At 48.2% G+C, this 20,975-nt stretch overlaps 1 protein-coding gene across 3 annotated transcripts in view; it reads left to right on the top strand.

The window, feature by feature from the left end:
- The window catches only part of SNTA1 (syntrophin alpha 1), an 87,319-nt gene that overhangs the window by 53,858 nt on the left and 12,486 nt on the right, over window positions 1-20,975 (top strand). For 2 of the 3 annotated variants that reach the window (XM_082746002.1, XM_082746004.1), the window contains exons 1-2: window positions 3,448-3,854; window positions 6,927-7,112. In XM_082746002.1, the coding sequence (XP_082602128.1) occupies window positions 3,545-3,854; window positions 6,927-7,112 (496 nt within the window). In that variant the 5' untranslated portion in view covers window positions 3,448-3,544. Of the gene's footprint in view, window positions 1-3,447; window positions 3,855-6,926; window positions 7,113-20,975 lie in introns of those variants that run through there. The other variant, XM_082746003.1, reaches the window with a different exon arrangement.

The raw sequence follows: 20,975 nt of genomic DNA, 5'->3' as shown, positions 1-20,975 counted from the left end.
TTGGTCCTGGGAAAGGAATCAGATCTCTTGCCCTCCCCTCGTTTCTCGCCTCTTGCTTGATCCCTCCTCCCCTCCCTCTTTACCTTTAGAATGAAGCTTGCAAAAGCCAAATAGAATGTAATTCTCATTTATCACAAGTGCTTACCCTTACTTTTCTCAGGTTTGCTCTACCATCTTTTTTTTTTTTTTTAAGATTTTATTTATTTATTTGACAGACAGAGATCTTTAGAGCATAAAACTAATACTTTTTTTTTAAGATTTTATTTATTTATTTGATAGAGAGACAGCGAGAGAGGGAACACAAGCAGGTGGAGAGAGACAAGTAGGCTTCCTAGCAGAGCAGGGAGCCGGATGTGGGGCTCGATCCCAGGGTCCTGGGATCATGACCTGAGCTGAAGGCAGATGCTTAACAACTGAGCCACCCAGATGTCCCAAAACTCATACTTTTAAAATATCAATGCATAGGGACAACTGGCTGGTTCAGTCAGAAGAGCATGTGACAGGGCACCTGGGTGGCTCAGTGGGTTCTGGGATTGAGCCTTGCATCGGGCTCACTGCTCAGCAGGGAGACTGCTTCCCTTCCTCCTTCTCTGCCTGCCTCTCTGCCTACTTGTGATCTCTATCTGCCAAATAAATAAATAAAATATTAAAAAAAAAAAAGAATAGCATGCGACTCTTGATCTCAGGGTTATGAGTTCAAGCCCTGCATTGGGTGTAGAGATTGCTAAACAAATTAACAAAAAAAACACCTTAAAAAAAAATCAGTGCCTAATGCTATATTTCTTTTCCCTTCCCTTCTTCCTCTCTCACTTTGTCTCTTTCTCTCATTTACTGAATATCAGATATATACACGTCAGACCCCGTTTGTGTATTTGTGTTTTAGTTGTGTCTTTCCTGTTTTGATACTTATCACTCTAAATTAAAGCTATTTGACTGATGCCTGTTTTTCAAGATAATTATAACTCGTATTTTTTTTTTTTTTAGTGCTTACTATGTACAGGAATTGTGCCAAACAGTTTACCAGCATTATTTTATTTATTTCTTATAATAATCCCAGGATGGTAATTTCAATATTCTCATTTTATTGATTGTGAAATGGAAAGCTTAGAGTGTTAAATAAGTCACCCAGAACCACAGAGATAGAAAATGGCCTAGTGTAATGTGTCAGTTACATCTCAGTTAAGATGGGGCAGTGGGAAGAAAGGGCACAGTGAGCATTTGAACACAGAAAATCAGGATACAAAACCCATCTTCTTAACCACCACGGGGATCCTGCCTCTCAGTGGGCTGTGTGTCCTGTGAGGTGAGCTCCCATCCATCTTGTTTACAACTATTTGTTTACAACTATCTTGTTGTAACCTAGTGCTTGTCTACCTAGCACTGTGTCTGGCATAGAGGGGATATTCAATATGTATTGCTGACTTAATTAATTACAAACTCATCCTTTGCTGCTAGGTGGGCTTCAGGAAGGAGTAGGAGTGAATGGGCTTGGAAACCAGACAGAGCCAGGTTAGAATAGAAGTTGGTTCTTACTAGTGCTGCCTCAATTTCCCCATCTGTAAAATGGGAATAATAGGCTGTGCAGGGTGTGTGGGGTTTAAATGACAATGTCTGTAAATCAGCCAGCTCGTGTACCAATGTATAGCAAGCTGAATAAATGGCATCTGTGTATTATATGTACATGTGTATGTAATATATACGTATTATGTATGTGGCCTCAGTGGATTTTTCCTGGTGTAGAGTGGAGTCATTCCCTTGCAGTTGGACAGTTGGGCTGGTCTCTAGTTATTTGCAAACTTAAGTTTGCTGTGGACAATTGGTATATGTACCTGCTTTCCTATGAGTTTCCTTTTCCCCTTGTTCTACCTGAGGGTGCAGGGAGTCTACATAGGGATGTAGTCCTAACTATTTATTGCCTAACACATCCCTGTTAGGAGTGGGAGCTGGAAAGGAGGGGCAGATATGAAGGCTGGATGAAGTGTGCGATTTGGTGAGATTTTTCTGGTAATGATCCCACCTCAATTTTGTATTTGGCAGCTGTCTGGCAGTGGTTCAGTGCCTAGGCACTGGTGTCAAACAAGACTCGTTTTGAGTCCACACTCTGTCCTACTCACAAATGTGTGATGGGTCAATTCGACCTTCTAAATCCAAGTTTTCCCAACTGTATAATGGGAGTGCTGTGAACTGCAGCTACTCCACAAGGGTAAAAGATAAAACAGGGACATCCTCAGATCTAGTCCTGGCCAATAGTAAGCATTCAATAAATAATAGCGACTAGGGGTGCCTGGGTGGCTCAGATCGTGTTCCAGGGGTCCTGGGATGGAGCCCCAGCGGGGAGCCTGCTTCTCCCTCTCCCTCCACTCCTCCCCCTGCTGGTGCACACTCTCTGTCAAATAAATACATAAAATCTTTAAAAAAAATAAATAAAAGCAATCATACTGATTGCACAGGGGTCACAGTTTAAAATGCATTTTCACAAGCCGCCCTCTTAGCGCAGTAGGCAGCACAAGTCAGTCTCATAAAATGTATTTTTACGATTTAATCCTGACACAAACCCTGTGAGGTAGCGATTCTTGCCATCCCCATTTCATAGATAAGGAAATTGAAGCCGAGAGAAGTGAAGTGATGGGATCAAGGTCGACAAGGGGGTAACAGAGTGACACCCAGAGCCCCACCTTCCAGTTCTCTTTCCTTACACCAGGAGCTCTGGGCTCTCCTTCAGCCAGGTCTCTCTGAGAGTATGGGACTTCAGGCTTTTCTCTGTTCGACTGTTAACAGAACAGGTGGTTAATCGCTTAAACTCCCATCCAATTTCAAGGTGAGGACCGTGTCCACCCGTCCCCAAGTCTTTAACAGCTCGTAGCGTGCCCATCTTGGTGGGCGGGACCTTTCAGCTTTAGAAGCCACGCCCCCAGATAAGCCACGCCCACGGACCCAAGGCTCGGCCCCACCTCGGGAAACCCGCTCCTTCCAAACCCCGCCTGCGAAGTCCCTGGGGGCTCGGTATCTACACAAGTCCTGTCCCTGGAGGGCAGCTCTCCGCCGTACAAAGCTCTACCCCGACGCCCAAAGCCTTGCACCAGGATCCATGATTCCCTTTCTCCTGGGCTCCTACGCCTGTGAGCTACGGTGCCTGCCCTCGACGGCCTTCGGAGCTCAGAGGCTCTGTCGCAGGAACCTGCTTCCGATGCGAAGCCCCGCCCCTTTATGGCCCCGCCCAGCTCCTCACTTACCCGCCTCTCTCTTTATCTCTTGACCCCTACCTCCTACCCACAACGCCCGCAACCCCTAAGTACTCTTACGCGGCATCCTTCAGGTCCTGGGCACCGCGGCGTCGCATCCACAGTTTGCCTGCGACCCCGCCCCTCTCCGTAGCCACACCCCCTGGACAGCCCCGCCCCCGAGGCTCCACCCACAGCGGCCCGGGGTAGTAGCGGCTGGCCCAGTCGGGCCCCCGCTGCCCTCTGCCCTGGGCGCTTGGTCGGAGCCGGCCGGGCACTGCGGGGCAGGGCGAGCGCGGCGGCCCGGGGGCTCGGAGGCGAAGATGGCGTCAGGCAGACGCTCCCCGCGCACCGGGCTGCTGGAACTCCGCGCCGGGGCGGGCTCGGGGGCCGGCGGCGAGCGGTGGCAGCGGGTGCTGCTCAGTCTGGCGGAGGACGCTCTGACCGTGAGCCCCGCCGACGGCGAGATCGGCCCGGAGCCTGGCGCCCCGCGGGAGCCGGAGCCCGCGCAGCTCAACGGCGCCGCCGAGCCTGGCGCTGCGCCCCCGCAGCTGCCTGAGGCTCTGCTGCTCCAGCGGCGCCGCGTGACGGTGCGCAAGGCCGACGCCGGCGGGCTGGGCATCAGCATCAAAGGTGGGCGCGGGGGGCACCGAGGGCATGGGGGTCGCGGTGTCTGTGGGGCCGCCGAGGGCGCAGGGGTCGCGGAGCCTGGCAGCCTACGGAGGACGCGGAGTTGGAAGACTTCTGTCTAGGGTCAGGGAGGGTGTCTGAGGGGACAGAGGGACCGAGGACATCGGGAGCACCAAGGTCGGAGGGTTTTCGGGAGACGGAGGCCTAAGTCTGAAGGCACAGGTAGAGCGGGTGGGGGTGCAGCAAGGACAGGTGTGTGGGGAGTTCTGTGAGGAGGCATTGAGATGTCAGAGTTGCGTGGACATCAAGGACAAGAGGGACGGTAGGAGAGCAAAGGATGGAGAAAGGGGATTGAGGCCTGGGAAGCTACTGGGCAGGAAGGAGGAAGTCCCTGAGACACAACCAAGGTGGAGGGGAGGGGTAAGGCTTGAAGTTGGGAGCCCAGGTTTGGAGGCTTGGGTAGAGGCACAGGCTGGGTTCACAGACAGGGGTCCAGGAAGGACCTAGAAATCTGAGGACCCAGGACCCTGTGTATTTAGGCAGAGGGTCCTGGGCTTGAATTTCCTGATCTGGCCATCATCACCTTGCACATAATTGAGAGGAGAGCAACAGAGTTGTTACTCCTCTCTGAGAAATCTCAGCCCCCAATACTGAGCGATTTCTTTAGGAAGCACGGGGATTGTGTTTGAGTCCTGGATCTGTGTGAACTTAGACAAATCACTTCCCGTCTCTGGACTCTAGTTTCCTCACTGTATGTTGAGGCTGATGATAGAGTTGTAAGGTTTCTGTGAGAACTGGAGTCTGAAGTACTCACCCTGCAAACACACAGTAGGTGCTTGGTTAATTGTTGCTGTTAGATGAGAGGAAAAAAGGAGGCCAGGAGAGACTCCCAAAGCAACTAACCACAGTGCTTAAAATCCCAGTATACTCCCAGCAGCTCGGTTCACTATGCCTACCCATCTGCTTCTCGGGGTGCTGTCTGCCTTGGGAAAGGATGTCAGCTCTGGTATCACCTTGGATATGCACTCTTCTCTCTCCCCAGTGCTGGGTCTATTCATTGGTGTCTCCAGAGCCTTTGGCCTGGGTGAGAGGGTAGGGATGGTGAGAACTGAGCCACCACTGTGTGCTGAATGCTGTGTCTGTTGCTCTAGGCTTATGATCCATTTCATCCAGGCAACAAGTGGTAAAAAGTGGGGAGCATAATATCCATTTTGCAGGTGGAAAAACCTAAACTCAGAAAAATAAAACCATTTTCCCAGGCTCAAACAGTGAACGACAGTGCTGAGATTTCAACCTCGATTATCAGACCTTTAGAGAGTAGCCACGGATTTGGTTCTTCCCCATGGAAGGGCACATTCCCAGATAGCCGACCAAAGGAATCGAAAAGGGAGAAAGGGGGAAGACAGAGAATGGACACCAGTCTCGTCCCTAAACTCCAGAATGGGAGAGGGCAGCAGATCAATCCAGAAATTATACACTCAATGTGTTAAAGCAGAAAGGAACTTAGAGTTAATATAGAGTTCCATTTTATAGATGGACAAGCTGAGACTTGGAGAGGAGACAGACTTTCCAAGGTCGCATAAAGTTACTCCTTAGCTCCATACTGCCAGTTGGGAGTGAAGGTACTTTTAGGAGAGGTCAGGGGAAGTACCAGCTCCATTCTGTTCTTCTTGGATAAAGCCTGGGCTCTTGTTTCCATGGTGACCGCCCTCTGAGGGTCCAGCCCAGCTGAGGCAACCTGGAATGATCATAGCTTCAAACTGAACTGAAGTCCCTAATTTCTGGTGGGAGAGAGCAGATATAAATAGAAACCCATTCCCTGGGGCATCTAGGTGGCTCAGTGGGTTAAGTGTCTGCCTTCAGCAGAGGTCATGATCTCAGGTTCCCGGGTGGAGCCCCGCATCAGGCTCCCTGCTCAGTGGAGAGCCTGCTACTCCCTCTCTCTCTACCCCTCCCCCTGCTTATGCTCTTTCTCCCTCTCTTGCTCTGCTCAAATAAGTAAATAAAATCTTAAAAAAGAGAGAGAGAGAGAGAGAAAGTAACCCATTCCTTTCTAGGCTTCAAATCCTGTGTGTTGCGGTGAGCAAACTGTTGGGCCCGTGGGGGGGCCAGGGGAGGTGTTCCAGTCTGACCTTTGCCACCAGTTTGTTGTGTGACCTTGAAATAATGACCTCCTCTTTATGGACTACTAGTTCCTCATCTTTAGTAATCTGGGTTCAACCAGTAATGTGGTATCTGAGAGCCTTAGTTACAGTCAAGCATAGGGTTAAGAGTGTTGGTTCTGGAGCCGGGAGACCTAGGTCCAAATGCTGCTTTCCTGCCACAAGCTAGCTGAATGACCTTGGGCAAGGGGCTTCTCTCCGCACTTCATTTTTCCTGATAGGAGACTGAGCATGCATGTGTGATTGGGAAGTTGTGAATATACAGTGAGACAACATGGAGAGCATTTAGCATGGTGCTTGGCCCTTAGTATATAAAACTAATGCGAATTATTATGTCTATTTCATATTTTAAAAGGATATTCAAGAGCTTAGCACTTAGCAATAAAGTGATTCAGTAAGATGTACTAGCTTTTTTTTTTGTATCAGAGATGCAATTTGGATAGGCTTTTGAAATCTAGACTTTCAGGCCTTGATTTTCAGCTGGGTCCTGGACTATAAAGCTTTCCAATTGCTGAAGAGATCCTTGGGTGGGGGGCATTGCAATAACGGACTTCTATCTTTACTCCAGGATAAAGGGGATCAGTGGGTTCCCCCATTGTGGGAAATTTGCCTAAAATACAAAATATTTAAGAAAAAGTGACTGAAGCACTTGTAAGTTGTTCAAACACGGATGAACACCCAAAGTGTTTAGCCAAAGATCCAGTGACCAAACTCCATTATGAATTTAGAACATGATTTATTAGTGTCCTAGAATCCTAAGACTCATTTCTGAGATCCTCTTTCCTCTTTCATCCCTGCTCTCCTGGCACTGGGCTGGGCACCGAGGTAGGCCTTCAGAAATAATTTTGCCTTCATGTACTCTCAAGCATTCAAGTGTCTACCTCAGTTTCTTCCTCTTTTTGTGCCTGTGCAGGGGGCCGGGAGAACAAGATGCCTATTCTCATTTCCAAGATCTTCAAGGGCCTGGCAGCTGACCAGACCGAGGCCCTCTTCGTGGGGGATGCCATCTTGTCTGTGAATGGGGAAGACCTCTCCTCTGCTACCCACGATGAGGCGGTACAGGTCCTGAAGAAGACAGGCAAAGAGGTGGTGCTGGAGGGTAAGCACTGGGGACCCCAAGGGTGTTATTCTTTCCTCTGCTTCCCCCAGGCTTCAAGTGGCCCCCGCCCAGCAGTGGGGGCTGGGAGGTGGGCCGGGTGGAAACAGAACTCGGGGACCCGCCTTGACACAGAATTGGGGTGGTGGTGGGAAAGCGGACACAGAGACAGACAGACTTAGTTTTCCTTTCTTCTCTTTCATTCCCTAGCTCTGTAGACCTGGGCAAGTCATTTCATTTCCCTGAGCTTTGCGTTCCTCATCTGTAGAACAGGGAGGTAACTTCTGTCTTGCTGGGTTGTGTGATCAGGGCAAAACAGACCTGGTAGGATCTGCCACCCTGTGAGTGAATCAGGGAAAGAGAGGAGCAGGGAGGGACTGGGGAAGGGGCAGCTAATATTCTCTCTTGAGGGAACTGGAGAGCTTCCAGCTACAGGGACCCTGAAACCCTGGGACCCATGCTCCCTTGGGAGAAGACTTGGCCTTTATGTTGCAGAACATCAGATCCTTCCAGGAAGGATCAGAGAAGAGTCTTGAAGGGAGGACGTTGGTGGTTCCCCTCTGCTATCCTTGCACTGTGTGGTCTTGGATGAGATTGCCTTCTTTGAGCCTCGGTTTCCCCATTGGTTGCGATAAGCCTCTTGCTGTGGCTGTCCCATATCTGCCTTTTGCCATCTCTCTCAGGAGGTTTCTGCTTTGCTTAGCCCTTTCTTCAAACTCCCCTCTGTCAATTCCGGAAGCTGTGGGGGCCTGAGGAATGTGTGTTTGGCTCTTGGCCCAGAACAGGCACAGGGAGATGGCGGGGGCTGATGGAGAATGCCATGCCATGGCCAGCGAAGCTGCTGAGCTGAGCCCCAGGCCTGGATCCTCATAGATTGCCTTTGTGTCCCCAAACAGGTCTCTAAGAGGCCACAGAAACAAACAGGCTCTGGGGCATCTTTGGCATGCTCGTGGCCCTGACCTTGGTTCTCTCTCAGTTTTGTTTTATTTTTACATTTTCAGTGTATGTCTTTAAGTGCCACTGGTGCATTTTTAAAGTATATACTTTTTTTTTTTTTTCTAAGTGGATAGATCTCTATTTTTTTTAAAAGATTTTATTTATTCATTTATTTGACAGAGAGAGAATGAGAGAGTGAGCATGAGATGGGGAGGGTCAGAGGGAGAAGCAGACTCCCCCGTGAGGAGGGACCCCGATGTGGGACTCGATCTGGAACTCCAGGATCATGACCCGAGCCGAAGGCAGCTGCTCAACCAACTGAGCCACCCAGGCGCCCCTAAGGATACACTTAAAAAAAAAAAGTCAACTCTGTGGTCTTGGTCCTTGAAGCTTAAGTGTAACAGTCATATTTTAACAGCAAAGTTAAATAACAAGATCACTGATAAATGATAGAGATAAAAGAGACTCTCCCTGCACTATGCCTCATTACTTTGGTATTTATAGCCAGTAATGCAGCTGAAACTCATCAAAATGTCATATTTGGGTTGACTTGAGAAGATCTCTTAGTTTCTGCTGTTTGAAAGTTTAATCTGGAGGTGGTAAGATTTCTACTGTAGACACATTCCTAATCTACACGGAGGTCCTCCTCCCCCTCTCATCTTCAGATGGAGAATGTCTCTCATCTGAGTTCTCAGCGTGGGTCATTCTGAAAAAATAACATCTTTGAGTGTTGGAAGCTTGAGGCAACTCTTGGCTTCAGGAGCTAATACCCAAGCCTTCTGTATCATTCTGGTACTCCATTTCTTCCTTACTAAGCCAAGAAACACTTACAGACACCTGCTATGTACCTGGTGTACAGAGCATTGGGTCAGAAGCTAAATCTGACCCAGGCCCTCTCCTGAAGGAGCTCATCATCTTGTGGAGGAGATAAAATGTAAACACTGTCTTGTTCATACAAACTATTTAAAAATCAGTTTCTTTTTCTTTTTTTTTTTTTTTTAAAGATTTCATTTATTTATTTGACAGAGAGAGATCACAAGTAGATGGAGAGGCAGGCAGAGAGAGAGAGAGAGAAGCAGGCTCCCTGCTGAGCAGAGAGCCCGATATGGGACTCGATCCCAGGACCCTGAGACCATGACCTGAGCCGAAGGCAGAGGCTTTAACCCACTGAGCCACCCAGGCGCCCTAAAAATCAGTTTCTAAACTCTGTCTGCTCTGTGATCAATTTCTGGCCTTGGGTAAGACCCTTGCCTTCTCTGGCCCTCAGCTTCCCTAGCAGTTGGGATTGGACTAGATGAGAGATGATCAATCGCTTTCATCTTCAGTGTCATCTTTCCTGGTGGATACTGGGAGACATGTATCTGGAAGGACTGGGAAGTCTTGTCTGGGCTCAGCAGAAAGGAGCTGGAAGTGATTAGCCATGTCTATCATGGGTACAGTAAGGAATAGAAATAACATGTGTACTGCTCTAGGATTGAGGGTCTGTAGCCATTACATTTTCTGAGACTTTTCCTAGGGTGAGATCTTTCCTTGGCAAACCTTGCCCCCAGTCTCTGGCTGGAACCTGGCCTATCTCTTGCCCAAAATAGGATGTGACACACGGTAGGCACTCAATAAACATTAGTAACTTACCCTCCTCCTATCACATTTATTTAGAATTGGTATTATTTCCTTCTGGAATGTTTGGTAGCATTCTCCAAGGAAGTCATCTTTATAGAAAGGTTTCTTTTTTTTTTTTTAAGATTTATTTATTTTTAAAGATTTTATTTATTTATTTGACAGAGATCACAAATAGGCAGGCAGAGAGAGGAAGGGAAGCAGATTCCCTGCTGAGCAGAGAGCCCGAAGCGGGGCTCGATCCCAGGACCCTGAGATCATGACCCGAGCTGAAGGCAGAGGCTTTAACCCACTGAGCCACCCAGGCGCCCCTAAAGGTTTATTTATTTATTTGACAGAGAGAGAGAGAGAGATCACAGGTAGGCAGGCAGAGAGACAGGGGGAAGCAGGCTTCCTGCTGAGCAGAGAGCCCAATGTAGGGCTTGATGTGGGGCTCCAGGACCCTGAGATCATGACCTGAGCTGAAGGCAGAGGCTTAACCCACTGAGCGACGCAGACGCCTCTATAGAAAGGGTTTTTTTTTTTTTTTTTAAGATTTTTATTTATTTATTTGACACAGAGAGAGATCACAAATAGGCAGAGAGGCGGGCAGAGAGAGAGAGAGGAGGAAGCAGGCTCCCTGCCGAGCAGAGACCCCGACTCGGGACTTGATCCCAGGACCCTGAGATCATGACCCGAGCCGAAGGCAGCGGCTTAACCCACTGAGCCACCCAGGTGCCCCATTTAAAGATTTTATTTATTTATTTGACAGATGGAGATCACAAGTAGGCAGAGAGGCAGGCAGAGAGAGAGGAAGGGAAGTAGGCTTCCCAGTGAGCAGAGAGCCTGATGTGGGGCTCGATCCCAGGACCCTGGGATCATGACTTGAGCCAAAGGCAGAAGCTTTAACCCAGTGAGCCACCCAGGCACCCCTGGTTTATGTCTTTTTAAAGAATTTGTCCATTTCATCTAAGTTAACACATTTATTTTATTATAAAATTTTTAAAAAGATTTTATTTATTTATTTGACAGAGAGAGATCACAAGTAGGCAGAGAGGCAGGCAGAGACAGAGAGAGGAGGAAGCAGGCTCCCTGCCAAGCAGAGAGCCTGATGTGGGACTCAATCCCCGGACCCTGAAATCATGACCCGAGCTGAAGGCAGAAGCTTAACCCACTGAGCCACCCAGGTGCCCTTTATTATAAATTTGACAACTAAAAATTTGGCAAAATAGATTTGTTTATAATCTTCCCATATTATTCCTCCCTTTTGGATGCAAGTGCTCTCTGCTTTCTTTTTCTTCCTCCTTTATACTGCTCTGCTCAGTGGTTTTTTGTTTTTTGTTTTTTAAAGATTTTATTTACTTATTTGACAGACAGAGATCACAAGTAGACAGAGAGGCAGGCAGAAAGAGGAAGGGAAGCAGGCTCCTCGCTGAGCAGAGAGCCTGATGTGGGGCTCGATCCCAGGACACTGGGATCATGACCTGAGCCGAAGGCAGAGGCTTTAACCTACTGAGCCACCCAGGCACCCTTATTATAAATTTGACAACTAAAAATTTGGCAAAATAGATTTGTTTATAATCTTCCCATATTATTCCTCCCTTTTGGATGCGAGTGCTCTCTGCTTTCTTTTTCCTCCTTCTTTATACTGCTCTGCTCAGTGGTTTTGAGGGGAATCTCAGTCTAGTGGCAGGGGTTGGGGGGAACAGCTGAGTGAAACTACCAGATTACAGATGTGTCATAGGTGCTGAAGTGGGATCTGTCCAGGGATGCGAGGAGGCAGGGGTTACTTCTCTCTGGATAGTCAGGAAAGGCTTCCTGGAGGCGGGATGCTGGCACTTTATGAACAACAAGCAGATGTGGGTATGGGGTGGGGAAAGGACATTCCAGGCAGGGAAGCTCTGTGAGCAGGACCTCAAGGGGGTGAAATGACTTGACTTAGCTGGGGAACTGCCTGTGAACTAATTAGGTATATCTGAGCCGAGGGCGTGAGGGAGTAGAGAAAGAGGAGGTTGTCCAGACTGAGAGCCTTTAGGGCCTTGAATGCCAGGCTAAAGGCATTTGGACTTCCCCCGGAGGAAAACAGAGAGCCATTAGAGGGGGTGCAGCACATGGGCATATCTGGGTTTTAGCAGCATCGGCCTGGTTTGAAGGAGGCAGAAATAGATACAGAATGGCAGTGAGGAAGCTGGGACCATAGACGAAGGGGATGGTGGTGGTTTGTCCTAAGCAGGCTTGGATAGGAGGAGGAGTGTGGAGGTGTGGCCTTCTTGTAAGTTTTTTCCAGCCTTTTCTTGTTGAGTCTCTTTCAAGCTACTTTCGGAGCCCAGCAGCCTCGGGGAAGGGTAATTCCACCCAGTTCAGCCAGGGACAGGCCTTGGGATCGGAGTCTTTGAATTGCCAAAGTGACCTGAGGAGCCTGGAGGATTTGAGGGAGCTGAGATGTTGGGATGTGGTTGTTCTTGAGATATGGGGGAGCTTGTGGGGACGCTAAGGATCTGGCAGCTTCAGCTGTCTGGACTCAGGACTCTCTGGGCCTCAGTTCCTCCTTGGAGGCCAATTCTAGCCACATTGTTCAAAATTCCCCACCCCCATCCCACTCCTGAGGCCAGATCCAGGGGGCATGGAAAGATGGCCTGTCCTGTGGCTGTGAACATGGCAGGGCAACTGGACATCATTCCTGAGGCCTGGGGCTCAGTGGGTATTGAGCCCCCTGAGAGCATTCTAGAAGGACAGATGTCACTAGCTAACTCTGGGTGGCAGCCTACTTCCCTGGCCTAAGTCAGGGGTTCAGCTGGGCCTCATTAACCCTGGCCTGCCTTCTAGGCCCTTTCCTCTGCTAGGTCAGGGGTTTGCACAAATGTTTTCAGCTTGTTCTCAGCCACAGGGATGTGTTTGTGATCAGAGTCTGGGCCCAAGCTGGCAGCCAAAACGCCTCTGTCTGCTGCTTAGAGAGGCCCATTGTGTGCACAGACCTGGAGCCAGGGCCAGCTTAGGCCCTTGGAGACCAGGCCTGGGGGAAAATCAAGAGACAGCCAAATGCTGTCCACCCCCTCCACCCGCTCCACCCCCATTGTGTCTGGCAAGATAGGGACAACAGAGAGCCTGTGATGCATTAAAAAATAATACTAAAGGACAGAGGCACCTGGCTGGCTCTGTTGGTAAAGCATGTCACTCTTTTTTTCTTTTCTTTCTTTTTTTAAAGCTTTTATTTATATGAGAAGGAGAGAAGGCGCATGAGTACAAGCAGGGGTGGGGGGGCAGAGGGAGAGGGAGAGGCAGGCTCCTCAGGGAGCCCTAACTGGGACTCTATCCCAGGACCGCAGGATCATGACCTGAGCCAAAGGCAGGCACCTAATTGACTGAGCCACCCAGGTACCCAATCACTCTTTTTTTTTTTTTTTTTTTTTCAAAGATTTATTGAGGCACCTGGGTGGCTCAGTCGTTGGGCATCTGCCTTCAGTTCAGTTCATGATCCCAGAATCCTGGGATGGAGCCCCATGTCGGGCTCCCTGCTTGGTGGGAGGCTTGCTTCTCCCTCTCCCACTCTCCTTGCTTGTGTTCCTTCTCTTGCTGTCTGTCAAATAAATAAATAAAATCTTAAAAAAAAAAAAAGGGGGCGCCTGAGTGGCTCAGTGGGTTAAAGCCTCTGCTTTCAGCTCAGGTCATGATCCCAGAGTCCTGGGATCGAGCCCCGCATCGGGCTCTCTCCTTGGTGGGGATCCTGCTTCACTTCCTCTCTCTCTGCCTGCCTCTGCCTACTTGTGATCTCTCTCTGTCAAATAAATAAAATTAAAAAAAAATCTTTAAAAAAAAGATTTATTTTTTTTATTTGAGAGAGAGAAAGAGAGAGAGAGAGAGAGAGAGGAGGGGTGTGAGCAGGGGGAGGGGCAGAAAGAGAGGGAAAAAGTCTTAAGCCGACTCCACTCAGAGCCCAGAGCCTGTGGTGGGGCTTAATCTCACAACCCTGAGAGCATGACCTGAGCCCAAACCAAGAGTCTGACACTTAACTGACTGAGCCACCAGGTGCCCTGTGCATGTTACTCTTGGTCTTGGGGTTGTGAGTTTGAGCCCCACATTGGGTGAAGAATTAGTTAAAAACAAAAATCTTTAAATACTAATAATACTAATAATACTAAAGGATAATAAAAGTCAGTTTCAATACTTTATACAAAATAGAGAAGGTACATCCCACATAAAGATCAAACTTTTTTTTTTTTTAAGATTTTATTTATTCATTTGAGAGAGAGAGAGACAGAGAAAGCACACAAGCAGGGGGAGAGGCAGAGGGAGAGGGAGAAGCAGGCTCCCCGCTGAGCCAGCTGGAAGCCCAATGTGGGGCTTGCTGAGCCAGCTGGGAGCCAGATGTGGGGCTTGATCCCAGGACCCTGGGTTCACGACCTAAGCCAAAGGCAGACACCCAACCATCCAAGCCACCTGGGCACCCCACGATCAAACTTTTAAAAGACAACACTCATAGAGCAGCATGTCCATAAATATTCATGATAAAAGGCAGTATGGTGTGGGTACCTCAGTCAGTAGAGTGTCCATCTCTTCATTTTGGCTCAGGTCATGATCTCAGGGTCCTGGGATCGAGCCCTGTGACAGGCTCTGCATTCAGCACAGTGTGCTTGTGGATTCTCTCTTTTCCTCTGCCACTGCTCTCTCCCTCTCTCTCTCTAAAATAAATAAATCTTAAAAAAAAAAAAGCAGCATAGAATGATAGCATTTCTGTAATCCCCATTTTACAGACAAGGTTGCTGAGGTTTGCTGAGCATAAATAACTTCCTTCGGGTCATACGATTAGTAAATCGACTGAATTCAAACTGAGGTCTGTCTGGTTGCTGAGGCCACTGTTGCTTCAGCCTTGGGTAATATATACCTTGCATGGTTATTTGCAAGATTAAAAACTAAAACACACCAAGGCCAGTGCTCCTAGTAAGTATTCGATTATTTAGTTTATTTGTTCTTTTGAAGGGCGGGACCATGCATTTGAATTGCAGAGCACAATGTCTTTCACATGTAAGCGTTCAGTGAAATGTCAGCCTCTCTCATCTTTATGTCCCCAGCAAGCCCTCAGTGTTATTTCCTCCAGTGAACCTGAAGGTCTTTCAGGGCAAGACTCCTGTGCAGTTTGTCTCAGAGCCCTGCACCTGGCACTGAGCCCAGCGGCACGAATTAGCTCCTGGTCAGTAGGGATCTGTCCCTGGGGTACATCTCTGACCCTTTCTGCTTTACCAGAACCTTGTCAATTGTGGTTGGCTTTCCTAATTGTTTCAGATGGGGCTTAGAGCTCAGGCAGGGCTTGTTGAAGTCCTGAGAATATCCATGGTGAGTCCTTGGGATTCCTGCCGGCTCCTTCCCTGGGAGATGGGCGCTGCCAGGTGTCCTGCCCAAAGTCTAGCTTAATGTATCACAGCTGTTAAAGGAGAGGCTGTCAAAGGAGAGACCGAGTCACGGATGCAGCTAATCTGAAGCTACCCTGCTTGGCTTAGCCACATGATGCCGTGCCCCTGAGACACCTGAGGGACTTCTGAGTGGAGCCCCCATCTAGTCCTCCCATGGCCACTAGACCTGTTGTTCTCAAGGAAACATTTATTTTTTAAAAAATTTTAATAAGATTTTATTTATTTATTTGGCAGAGAGAGACACAGCGAGAGAGGGAACACAAACAGGAGGACTAGGAGAGGGAAAGCAGGCTTGCCGCAGAGCAGGGAGCACGATGCGGGGCTCAATCCCAGGACACTGTGATCCTGAGCCTAAGGCAGATGCCCGATGACTGACCCACCCAGGTGCCCTTTGTTCCCTGGATCTTGATTAAAATGCCTGTGGGGTCTCTGGAGACACGTGTGAGCCTGGCTGCCAATGGTGGTGGAAGAAATAATGACGATAATGATGGTGATGGTGGTGTCTGCTGTTTATTGAGCCACCAGCAATATGCTGGGCACCGTGCTAGGTGCCTTCCATATGTTTTCTCACTGAACCCTCAAAACCACCTCTGTAACTTAGGCTTGTTATTTGTCCCATGGTGCGGATGAGAGCACTGAAACTCAGAGAGGTTTTGCTGTTTTCCCAGGGTTACACAGTGGCAGAAATGGATTTGGGCTCGTATCTGTTAGATATAAGAACTCATGTTTTTAAGTATTTATGATGCATTGCAAGTCATGTCACCCCTGTGAGACTATTTATTCAATGTATCCAACTGTTACATAAGGACAGGGACCTTTATTGAACTATTGCCATTAGGTGAAGATGTGTGTGAAAGTCAGGCTTGGCGCTCGTTCTATGGTGGGCTCTCAGTAAGCATGACTTCCTCCCAGTACTAAGGTCCTGGAGTCCTTTGCTTATTGAGGTGACAAAGAGCTTCATCTCCGGATCCTGTCTTACATGGTTTGGAATGTGCTGATACATGTATATATATATAGTATATATATAGATATTTAAATTTTCATTTAAATTCAATTTAGTTAACATACAGTGTATTATTAGTTTCAGAGGTAGAATTTAAGTGATTCATCAGTTGCCTGTAGCTCCCATACGGCGCTATATTTTTGAAAGAAAAGTAGATTTTTAAAAGATGTAGAAAAGTAAAATATAAAAAACCTGAGGAGAATGTAAAGCAATTATCTTCTTCATCATCTTCTTCTTCTTCTTTTTTTTTTTAAAGATTTTATTTATTTATTTATTTGACAGAGGGAGAAAGAGCACAGGTGGGCAGTGAGGCAGGCCAAGGGAGAGGGGGAAGCATGCTCCCCACTGAGCAGGGAGCCCAATGCGGGACTCGATCTCAGGACCCCGGGATCATGACCCGAGCTGAAGGCAGACGCTCAACCGACTGAGCCACCCAGGCACCCCCTCTTCTTTTTTTTTTTAAGATTTTATTTATTTGAGACAGATAGAGTGCACAAGTGGGGTGGGGGGAAGCACAGAGGGAGAGGGAGAAGCTGGCTTCCTGCTGAGCAGGGAGCCCAATATGGAGCTCTATCCCAGGACCCTGAGATCGTGACCTGAGTTGAAGTCAGACACTTAACCGACTGAGCCACTCAGGTGTCCCAAGCAATTATCTTCTTCTAGAGATAATTGCAGTTGATATTTTTACACTTTCAGAAAGTTTCCATTTTTGTTTTAATCATTTAGCAAGTTGAGGACCAATTTCCAACTTAGTGCATGTAACTCTGTCTCATTATTATTATTATTTTTTAAGATTTATTTTATTTATTTATTTGACAGACAGTGATCACAAGTCAGTGAGAGGCAGGCAGAGAGAGAGGAGGAAGCAGGCTTCCTGCAGAGCAGAGAGCCTGATGCTGGGCTCGATCTCAGGACCCTGGGATCATGACCTGAGCTGAAGGCAGCGGCTTAATCCACTGAGCCACCCAGGTGCCCCTGTCTCATTATTTTTAGTGGTAGTATAGTATCCCTTTATTGGGATTCGTATATTTATTTTTATTTTATTATTATTTTTTTTAAGGTTTTTAATTTTTTTTTTTTTTTAAGATTTAATTTATTTATTTGTCAGAGAGAGAGCGAGCGAGAGTGAGCACAGGCAGACAGAGTGGAAGGCAGAGTTAGAGGGAGAAGCAGGCTCCCTGCGGAGCAAGGAGCCCGATGTGGGACTCGATCCCAGGACGCTGGGATCATGACCTGAGCCGAAGGCAGCTGCTTAACCAACTGAGCCACCCAGGCGTCCCTATTTATTTAACAAGTATTTACTGATGCCCTGCTCTGCACTAGGACTTGATGTTGGTGCTATGGACATAGCTCTGAACAAGACTGAGTGGTCTGCTAGTCAGAGAGCTCCCATCTCATAGTTAGCAGCCCCTACTCGTGGACATTCAAGTTGTTCTTAGCCTTTTGCATTATAGACAATGGTGCCGTGAGCTCTCTGTGGACCTGTGAGCATTTATCTGAAGCGAGGTTCCTGCACAGGGTGTTGTGAGGTCAAAGGGTTCACTTGCCTTTAGGATCTTGACAGATGGCATCTGTTGTACTGCTCGAGGGTGTGGTAAAGTGAGATTGTCATGCCGCAGAGTGTGGCAATGCAGGCTCTGTTGGTCAGGCCTGATGCAGGGCCTGCCAGGGGCTGGGAACTATTTATAACCCAGCCTTGCTAGACCAGCAGAACCTTAAAGGTCGCCCCTTCCAGAGCCTTTAGAATCCCACATCCTCTCCAGACCATCCTTGGCAAGCAGGTGGGCAGCCTCAACATGAGTCTTCACAATACCTACTCAGAGAGCTGGCGCATCTGTGCCCATCATACAGGCAAGGAAAATGAGGCAGAGAAACCTTGGGACTGCCAAGGCCAGAGAGCGGGAGACAGGACCTGGACTGAAAACTTAGCCTATCACTGTTTCCTGGGCCTATCCCCTTAGATAGTCATACTAAGAACAGCAGCAAAAAATAGCCACAAGGCAGTTTATTGAAGACTTGGTCTATGCTAGGCAGGGCAAAGTGCTTTACTGGTATTGAGAAATGGATCTATTTTAAAGATTTTATTTATTTATTTATTTTTTTTTTTTTTTCCTTTTTTTTTTTTTTAGATTTTATTTATTTATTTGACAGACAGAGATCGTAAGTAGACAGAGAGGCAGGCAGAGAGAGAGAGGAGGAAGCAGGCTCCCTGCTGTGCAGAGAGCCCGATGCGGGGCTCGATCCCAGGGTCCTGGGATCATGACCTGAGCTGAAGGCAGCGGCTTAACCACTGAGCCACACAGGCGCCCCAAGATTTTATTTATTTATTTGACAGAGAGAGAGGAGGAAGCAGGCTTATCCACGGAGCAGAAAGCCCGATGCGGGGCTCGATTCCAGGACCCTGGGATCATGACCTGAGCTGAAGGCAGAGGCTTTAACCCACTGAGCCACCCAGGTGCCCCAAGAAATGGATCTATTTTACTCCTATTATAATGATGGAGAAATTGGGGCACCTGGATGGCTCAGTAGGTTAAGCAGCTGACTCTTGATTTCTGCTCAGGTCATGATCTCAGGGTCATGGGATCAAGCCCCGTGTTGTTCTCTGGGCTCAGCACAGAGGCTGCTTGAGAGTCTCTCTCTCCTCCTCCTCTTTCCCTCCTTCTCCTCCCCTCCACCCTCCTTGCATGTGATGTCTCTCTCTCATTCTCTCTAAAAAAATAAAATAAAATAAATCTTTAAAGATGAGGAAATAGAGGGTCACAGAAGTCACAGAAGTCAAGTCACTTGTCCAAGGTCACCGAGCAAAGAAGTTACACCCAAACCTGCCTCACTCCAGAGCCCACACTCTCCCAAATGAGAAGCCCCAGGTCTGTCTAAATTCATTCATTGAACAAATTTCATACTTACTGATTACCTAGTATATATGTCAGGTACTATACTAGATTCTGGGGTACCCTAGTGCATAAGAAAGCAAGTCCCTGCTCTCATGGAACCGACATTTTGGCTGGAGGAGAGAGTCTCTAGCCTAGTAAACAATTGGATCTTAGATCACTTGATTTTGGCCAGGGCCAAGTAGGTGAGTGCCCACTGAACAGACAAGGGACAGCTTGAGCTTAGCGGATGGGCTTTACTCAAGACTCAAAGCCAGGACGTTCAGTCACAAGCATTAGTGAACACTGGGATAAGTACTGGGGATACTGGTTGAACTAAAATGGATGTGTCCCCTTCTCTCTGCAGCACATTTGCTCCTCCCAGTTTTCCTGGGCCAGGTGAATGATCCTGCCCTGTTTCAGTTCCTTGTGTTCCTGGGGGAGTCTTTTTCCTGGATCCTTGGGGCCAGGCCTGGGTCCTGTCTCTTCTTGGCAGAGCTATAAGGGAACAGGGCCTCTGGAAGGGTCAGGGTGCCCTATGTTTGTGTGTCTTAGCTTCCCTGAGGAGGATGGATCCAAGTATCACTGATTCACCAGGCTCCTGGGTCAGGGGCTTGGCTGGGGAGGGTGTGGACCAGCTGGGCTTATCTTTGGAGTCTCAAGAATGCTGACCACAGGGCCGTCAGCCCTCAGGCCACTGCCTTTGGCTAGCCCCACCCTGCCTGGGCGGGTGACTCAGGCAGAAATCAGAGCAGGGAGGAGGCCTCTGAGCTGGGCTATTTATGGCCACATTCTGGGGCCCCCTGAACCCCACCCCCACTCTGGGACAAGCCAATTGGTTTGTGAAACCCAAGCCCTGTTTTGGGCATCTGCTTGTGTGCTGTCCATTTATAGTATGTTTCTGTGGGAAAGGAGAAGGAGGACCCAGTTCTGGGACAGCCTGGGTGAGCAGGGGCTCTAAGTGGTTTCTCTGGCTTCCAAAGTTGACAAATGTTCGTTCATTTGCCAAGCATGTAGCATAGGAGATCCCTGCTGGATTCTAGGGACACAGAGATGAGTCAGATGAGGTCCATGCCCTCACAGAGCTCCCAGCCTATTGGGGGACACAGACTTCCACACACATACATAGGAGAGTGGGGTGTAGGAGACTGCAGAAGTGATGGGTGTAGTGGATCCAGAATGGGCATCTGGGAAGGCTTCCTAGAGGGGTAATGGAACTGGGCTGGGCTGTGGCACCTTCTCTCCCTTGAATGAACCTGTCATACCTTGGCATTCATTTCTTCATTTACAGAACACTGACTCCTGGTTCAGCTCCAGTCTATTTTCCGTCCTCTAGGAGCTCCCATTTTGGTGAGAGAGACCCCCAGCATACGAAGTCTCAGCAGAGTTCTAAGAAGGGCAGGGGTGGCTGGTAGGTAAGAAACTCATATTTTTTGAGTCCCTTACCTCTGCCACATGGTTTATATCATCTTATTTAATTCTACATCTCTCTGGGGGAGATATTGTTATTCCTCTTTTATTGACTTGCAGAACAAGGCCCAGGCCAGTGAATTTCCTTGTCCTTGGTCACATAGCTAGACAACACTGGAGCTGGAATACAAATCCAAGATTTGTAAATCTGAGCTATATACTGAGGTGCCTGGGTGGCTCAGTCAGTTAGGCGTCTAACTCTTAATTTTGGTCAGGTCATTATCTCAAGACTGGTGAGATCGAGTCCTGTGTCAGGCTCCACCCTCAGCACAGAATCTGCTTGAAATTCTTTCTCCCTCTCCCTCAGCTGCCCCCCCATCTAGGACATGCGCACACATGCACGTGCACACACACACTCTTGTCTCTCAAATAACTAAATAAAATCTTAAAAGAAACCCCAAAAAACTGTGTACTAAGAGCATTCTGTGCAGAGAGAACATTTTCAAAAGAGTGCAAGTTCGGACCATCCCAAAGGTCTAAACACTTCTACTTACTTGTTTAGAACTTAGTCATGTGACCACACCTAGCTGCAAAGGAGCCTGGGAAGTGTGGTTTTTCTTCCAGGCGGCATGGGCATGGTTCT

Source organism: Mustela nivalis (genome assembly GCF_964662115.1).
Source record: "Mustela nivalis genome assembly, chromosome: 8".
Lineage (NCBI taxonomy): Eukaryota > Metazoa > Chordata > Mammalia > Carnivora > Mustelidae > Mustela > Mustela nivalis.
Note: the sequence above shows the minus strand (reverse complement) of the source record. Positions and strands in the feature narration are given on the sequence as shown.